General features: G+C 33.6%; 2 protein-coding genes across 5 annotated transcripts; both read left to right on the forward strand.

The window, feature by feature from the left end:
• Nucleotides 598-4,049, forward strand: LOC18589111. Of its 4 annotated transcripts, XR_001929633.1 has the most exons (6): nucleotides 600-737; nucleotides 1,799-1,883; nucleotides 2,729-2,842; nucleotides 3,287-3,388; nucleotides 3,492-3,605; nucleotides 3,785-4,049. XR_001929633.1 is itself a non-coding variant. In XM_018128538.1 (5 exons), exons 1-5 carry the CDS (start codon nucleotides 631-633, stop codon nucleotides 3,833-3,835), a joined length of 459 nt encoding a protein of 152 aa, XP_017984027.1. In that variant the 5' UTR covers nucleotides 600-630; the 3' UTR covers nucleotides 3,836-4,049. The 4 variants fall into 4 exon arrangements, 2 of the variants coding, with proteins under 2 accessions (XP_017984027.1, XP_007014000.2); XR_001929634.1 differs by lacking the exon at nucleotides 3,492-3,605 and having other exon boundaries at nucleotides 598-737; nucleotides 1,799-1,956; XM_018128538.1 differs by lacking the exon at nucleotides 3,492-3,605.
• On the forward strand, nucleotides 5,787-6,743 carry LOC18589112. The gene has a single exon (XM_007013939.2). The coding sequence runs from the start codon at nucleotides 5,787-5,789 to the stop codon at nucleotides 6,741-6,743; it is 957 nt and encodes a 318-aa protein (XP_007014001.2).

Here is a 7,211-nt window from a genome sequence, read left to right on the forward strand (position 1 = left end):
GGGTAAAATACTTTGATATAAATTATTGTTTAAAACTAAACGTCAAATCATTATATTATATGGATATAGAAATATCTTGTGGATTTAATATCTAAATTTTGATGAATTTGAATAAGTAATAAGTTCTAAAAACTCAAAAGTGAGGTTCAGTGTCATTGAACAAGTGACAAGCATGATGCACATCATATTTATAGGCAAATTCGATTTTGAAAAGACAGTGAGGTTGGCAAATGTTCTTGCTTAGCATAGGATAAAGGATAATGTGACTGAAGAGTAAATATGAATGGACCTCTACAATTAATAAATAGGTCTTATGCATACCAACAATGATGATTATTATATCAAAAAGTAATAGATAAATTTTTTTTAATAATTATAAACAACACTTGAATTGACATAGCAATGTATAAAATGGGCTTTAAACAATGCTGGCCCAGTGGGCTTTGGATGCCTGTACTCCAAATAGTAATGTGCCAATCAATTAATTTCTTAGAACAAACGAGGTGACGATATAATTTTGAGAGTTTTGAGTTGGGGTATAGCAATTTTCCCATCTTTTGGCCACTATAAAGGGCCCTCAAATTTGTCAAAATGGATAGAGAGGAACTAGAAAATACAACTCCAGAAGATATGATGGCGATGTGCTCATCTCAACAACCACAACCTTTCTTCAATGGAAGTCTCCCCTTCTCCTCTCCTACTCTTCAATTTCATCGTTGCTCTGCTGCCATCTTCAGGTGAACTTCACTTTCCTTTTTCTCCAATACCCACCTCTCCGTGTGCTCTTTTTCTTGCATTTCCTTTCTCATTTATTCTTCAAACTTTTCCTTGTCCTCCTTTAGTAAATCATTTTATGATTTTACCATCTGGGTATTCGCCTTATTTTAGGCCAAGTGTTGCTTGTGTATAACAAATTTGATTGTATCTGTAATTGCAACAGTTACTAGGGGAAAAAAAGGAAGGAAGGAAGAAAGAAAGGAGAAAGACAAGAAAACAAATGGAACTTTAATTATTAATGTGGGGTTGGAATATTAATGGGGTTGGAGCGTCTGTTTTCTGACAGCTTATGTAATTATTTTCCACGACTAAAGTAAGAGTTGTTTATTTCAGGAGTTTTTCTCAAAAGTAAAGTTAGCTATGCTTCTGTTTCTGAATTCATTCAACACTTCAATCTTTTGTTTGTGCTGCTGCTTGACGATGTTTTAATTCTTAATTTTCGCTTCAATTTTCGTGGTTATAAATCTCTCGAGTTGATGTTAGATTAAGGGGGACTGTGAAAGAGGTTTATGCTAAAGGTTGTTGCTAGTTGACTTTCCATCTTGGACCTCTTGAGGTAAATTGAGTTCCTTTGCTACTGATGAAATATGTTCCTTTCGCTGAAATAGTTGAATTGGAACCAAACGGAAGTTAACACTTCTGTCCAATAAATGGCTCAGACCATGATATCATGTTGAACTTGCTTCATTTAGCTGCCCAAAGTTTTTCTGAGTTGAATGCTGTTGGGAAACCTATTTTGCATATTAATCTGACAATACATGAGAAGTTCTTTGTAGAGAAATTAGTATTATCCTGGGCATGCTTCTTCCAATTTCAGTTATTAAAGGTATTTGTTCAAAGCATGTGATAAGGTTGCACATAATATCTACTTATGGCTTGGACCAACTTGAAGTTTGAAGTTATTATTTTTTTTTACGCCACCAGTTGTCTATGATCCATGATCAATTTAGAGGACAAAAAGTTGAAGTCCTAATTTGTATCTTAAGATTATTTCAATTCTAAAATTTTCTATCAATTTCAGGTGGAGATTTGGAAGACACCATTATTCAAGTCTACATACCAGTAAAACCAAGGGCCAGGCATTTCGAATCTTGGCCTATCCTAATGTATGCTTAAACCAAGGCTTCTTCATGTATAATGCCAGTATATTTGGTTTGAATATGGTGAAAGGTTTTGTAGGTATGTGATTAATGATTTAGTCAATAAATGCTTCATGGTAGTAAGATCTCCATGTCTAGATGAATATTGGTTGATTTAGAGGTAAATCTGTGACTGTCTTCTTGTAGTACATAATATATAAATGGACTCATTAATTTGTTGTGACTTGGTTTTATATCAGTTGTGCATATGGAGAATAGAAAATAGAAATTATATTGATGTTGGCAGTGCTTGATGAAAAAGGTTCATTGCAAAATGACTTTGTAGCCTAATTTTGGCTTCATGGGTTGTCTCTTTGCCTCACTTGTGGCTATAAACCATTAAATGACACATAATGGTATCAAATAAAATATTTTTTTAAAAATTATATTGAGCGAGGACTGACCAGATTTTGCTGTCAATAGCTTAGTGAGAAAAGCACCTATTGTGCCTATTAATGATAGTTATTTCTTTAACACTCTATAACTGAATAATTCAAAATATTAAATTAATCTGTCAAAATTAGCTAATTCAAAACAGTGAATTTTACTTTATTTTTTTCACTTTTTATTCTATTGCTGGAGATTCTGTATTGCATTCAAATTGCTTTGAATTAGCTGGAGTTGCAATGTTATTATATTTCTTGTCTTTTGCCAATCCCTTGTCATGTCTTTCAATGAACTTGTGATTCAGCGAGGAGAAATGCTTTTGCTAATGCCACATATTTATGCAGTAGTCAATAAAAGGAAAACGTACTACGTCTCATATCAAATTTTATTTGACCATGGGCTTTTTTCCATGTTGTATCTAATAGGTGTCTTTGGGGAAAGGAGATCCAGGTAATGATGTCATCATGGTTGACCCTTTGGAAGCTAAACGATTAGCTGCCAAACAAATGGAGCAAATTAAAGCTAAAGAGAAATTCCAGGTAAAAAGGATTTCATGTTAATGATAATTTATTATCTTTGCTTGTACATTGGTAGGTACCACTTGAGAAGATATTAATGGCAGGAGTTACCTGCTGAAGTTCTGATTGAAAATTGGAAAATAACAAAATTTACTAGAACTTGTGATATTTCTTTGATATCCACTTGCACGTGTTGTTCTATAGATCTCGAGTGTTTCTAAGTTTGGTGCTCTGTTGGGCTCTGGCTTATACTAGCTGCTACTTTATTTATGTCCCCTTCCGTTTCCTGTCCTTAGATTTTATACTTTGGTTTGCTAGAGGGAAGTCAGCAGTGTAATTTTGTTTTTACATTGTAGAAGACAAAACATGTCCTTCTTGGTACGAATAGATGTCAGTCATAAGGATGGTTTTTACATCAATATGCTTACCTAAGGTTGTTTGCTGGAACTATTCCTGTCATTTTAGAGAAGACGCCGAATTGAAGCAATTAATGGGGCATGGGCAATGATTGGTCTCACAGCGGGCTTAGTTATTGAAGGTCAAACAGGAAAAAGTATTCTAGCGCAGGTAAAGTTATTTTAATATTCTTCTCCTATGATGGAGCAGAATAATTCCAGTCAGTCGGCTGGATTGCTGAGTACTTTGCTCATCGTTGGTTTTTTTTTTTCAGTTGGCTGGTTATTTGTCTGCTATCATCCATCTTTTTGTGCAATAGGCTTGTTCCCGTTGCAGATCATTTGCGGAATGCAGATTTATTCGTGAACTACTTTTTCATATCAAACATGTAGGATTATCAAACAATTGTTGTTTCATCTTTTCCACTTTTGTGACCCTTTACTTTGTATGTACCCAGCAATTCTGCCAGCCCGTTTATAAGAAGTGTGATCATTTGTTATGACAAATGACATCATTCTTTCTTCCTGCTTGTTGCTGTATTGAGTTTGGCACGGGTTCTTCAACTAGGTTTCTCCAGGGGGCCTGGCTGCATTTCTGCCAGCTGTCAAGAATAAGTGAGAAACTTGGAGCAAACTTCTACGCAATATTAAACAATATGATTCTGTATTATTATTTTATCAATTTTAATTTCTAACCTAAGAAGAGAATGAAGGCAAAATTATATCCAGAAAATACTTGGTTGCTCAAGATGTTTGCATGTTAACATCAAACAGATTTAGTGTACATTTCTTTTTACTGTTATCACATTTATATCATGTTATAGTTAGGATTCTACAGAGAGAATTCAAACTCAAAGAATTCCTTTTTGAGCTGAGGTTATTATAAATAGTATCAGCAGGACATAGGACTACTGAAAATGCAGGAGAACGACTTCGAGTTTTAAAAAGGTGAAGATCCAACATATCAATAGGACATAGGACGACTGAAAATGCAGGAGAATGACTTTGGGTTTTAGAAAGGTGAAGATGCACATTGGTTTCAACAACCAAGCTGATGGTTTGCTGTGTGCTTTTTCTCACTTTTCAATGGTTAAGTGGGATCATTTTTCCCTCTGAGAATGCAAGCAACAAATTTTGTATTTCTGTTCATGATTTGCTTCAGGAATATTGACTGCAGAAACTTTTCTTTTAGGATCAGAACCGTGTGGTATTTGATGTGGACGAAAATGAAAAACAAATTGTTGAGGGAAAAAGTTCAAATGATTGTTGGGAAAACATTGAAATCTGAACAATTGACAGAGAGAATATATTATGAGAATACTGAAGAAAGCTGCCTAGAAACTTTTGAATGCCTTTGATGGATAGGATTGTGAAGAAGAATGTTTCTAACAGCTAAGTTAAGGAAAAATCTTAAATTTCATCTTTAATTCATAGTTAGTAAAAATTAAAAAGAAAATATTACAGCAACCATTCTGCTTTAGCTGCATGCACAAGGTGGATCAATGGATAAGCAAAGTCAAAACTGTGTTAACACCCTACTTTCTCTAGTAACAGGTGTCCCCATGTTCTACTTAACTTGATTAACAAGGTGATTATATTAATTTGATGACAACATTCTGCTTGCAATTTGGTTGGGACTATGTCAATTCCCAAGAAAAAGGACACAGTCAAGAATTTTGTTACCAAATACGATTATTGGTAATCGACAAAACTATTCCTTTTTTAAGCTTGATGTTTCTTTCATGCTTAGGTGGCTTCATTGTTCTTCTTTTCGAGGATCTTTCTTTTAACCCAATTAACATCTGGTTGACTTTTCTTTAGGTTGATTTTGTATTTAACCCAATTAATTTAATTTTAATTATTTTAAAATATTTGATTAAATGAAATTATAATAAATATACACTTGAAAATTAAGTTATATAGTTTTTAAAAAATATTTTTTTATAAAATTTCAATTAATGATAATTTATAAACAAATAATAGTCAAATTTAAACAAATTTGATTGAAAAAAGCGAATTGAGACACTAATGATAACACGATGGGAGAATTAATAATGCTCTAAGTTTTAATTTTTTTATAGTCTCTTTTGTTTTTAGAAAAGTTATACCATTAATTTTCCTCAATCAAATTATCAAAATAATTTTAATTTAAAAATTATCTTATTCATTCACACTTAAAAAGATATTTTATAATTTCATTGAGTAAACCTAACGACATAATTTTCATATCCGCATGATGTTAATTTAAAAGAAAAAAGAAAACATATTAAAATTTGAATTGTAGGAAGTACAAGTCGAAGTCAACTTTGCACACTTCTAGACTATCTGACGTTTTGGAAATTTTGCATGAGAAGACTTGACTATTAAACACTGAAAATTGCTTTTGGCCGAGACTTCTCTTTGCAATTAATTTACACGGAGCAGACTAATTCAACACATAAAAATATTATTATTTTTTGATTAGTATATAATTAAATGGACAGTTAATTTGTGCTCCTTGCTACCTACAAAAGAAATAAAGATCTTGAGAGCAAGTATCCTAGCTATTCATTCTTCCCTTCGTTTCTGCAATGGAGAATTTCATTCCTCTGATTTTTGATTTGTTGACACTTTTAGCAGATACATACAAAATCTACCTCAAAAATGGGAGACTCATGGGTTTCATAGCAGCACTCGTCATCTCCCTTCACACCGTGCTCTACCTGCTCAATGTCTTCTCGGTTAAATCATTGATCACCGATTTGATAGCCAAGCAAAGCCACCTTATTCCTACAACTCCAGGTACTCCTGAATTTACCAACCTTTTAATTGGTACGCAGAAAGACATCAAAATCTATGCTGGAGTTGAATGGATTTTCTTGCTTATCATCGCCGTTGCGTCCTTATTCTTGGCAATATCAACGACCCATGCATCAGCTTTAATCCATGGTGGCAAAAAGATATCCATCAAGGATTTGGTATTGAGGGCAGTCAGATCATTGAAAAGGCCTTTTGTTACTTGTTTCTACATCACTCTCTTTGGTCTTGGTTACATCTTTCTTTGCTTGGTCACTCTGCTTCCACTTGTTCTAATTCTTGGAAGTGAAGTCACCTCATCAGTTTTTGCTATCCCGCTCTTCATTTCAGCTATGGTTTTCTACTCTTATTTATCCGTTGTTTGGAATCTGTCCCTTGTTATTTCCGTACTTGAAGAAACATTCGGGATCGAAGCACTTGGGAAGGCTGCACAGATTGTCAAAGGCATGAAGTTACAAGGGTTTATATTGAATCTTCTGTTAACCATATTACCTCTACTACTGTCGCAGTGTTTAAGACTGATCACGTTAAAGCAATCGGAAGCAATCCGAGTTGTTATCACGTTGCTACTATTGAATTCAATCTGGCTGGCGAGGATGTTTGGCCATACAGCATACACTGTTTTGTATTACCAATGCAAGAAGACTCATGGAGAAGAGGTTGAATTGCAAGCAGATATGGAATACACCAAAATACCCACTGCCCCACTTATTAATGAAAACATTCTATGATGAATCAGAAAAGCGTTCATGTATACTAATGAAAAGTCATGTAACGCTGATGCTTTTTACTGTCCTGTTTGCTAATATTGTAGTGTAAGTTCATCTGTAATTTTTCATAATGTCAAGAAGCTTATGGAACCTGTTAAATTGCACTGGAAATCTGAAATGACAAATAAGGTTTGGCATTCGGAGTGCTGTAGATGCCAACTTTTCGGCATATTGTTTTATGCATGAATGGCAAATTGAAAAAGGATTCAGATATAATTGCGAAAGGGATTTAGACAAATCCACTGTATTTCATGGCATGGACAATGGAAATAGGAAGAAGTTATTTTCTTTTTTGGTGTGTTAGTTCAGCAATAAATATATCTTTAAAAATGAAAATAAAATAGTACATGAATAACTATTATATAGTTTGATTCATAAAATAAAATTGCTATTATAATATATTTCATAGTCATCGCATTTCGTCACTCT

The sequence above is a fragment of the Theobroma cacao genome, chromosome 9 (assembly GCF_000208745.1).
Source record: "Theobroma cacao cultivar B97-61/B2 chromosome 9, Criollo_cocoa_genome_V2, whole genome shotgun sequence".
NCBI lineage: Eukaryota > Viridiplantae > Streptophyta > Magnoliopsida > Malvales > Malvaceae > Theobroma > Theobroma cacao.

What these genes read in the sequence shown, in the direction of transcription:
- LOC18589111 (XM_018128538.1), top strand. Translation starts at nt 631, where the DNA reads ATGATGGCGATGTGCTCATCTCAACAACCACAACCTTTCTTCAATGGA. An exon ending in TGCTCTGCTGCCATCTTCAG is followed by an intron (nt 738 to 1,798) that starts GTGAACTTCACT and finishes TATCAATTTCAG; the next exon opens with GTGGAGATTTGGAAGACACC. An exon ending in GAATCTTGGCCTATCCTAAT is followed by an intron (nt 1,884 to 2,728) that starts GTATGCTTAAAC and finishes TGTATCTAATAG; the next exon opens with GTGTCTTTGGGGAAAGGAGA.
- LOC18589112 (XM_007013939.2), top strand. Translation starts at nt 5,787, where the DNA reads ATGGAGAATTTCATTCCTCTGATTTTTGATTTGTTGACACTTTTAGCA.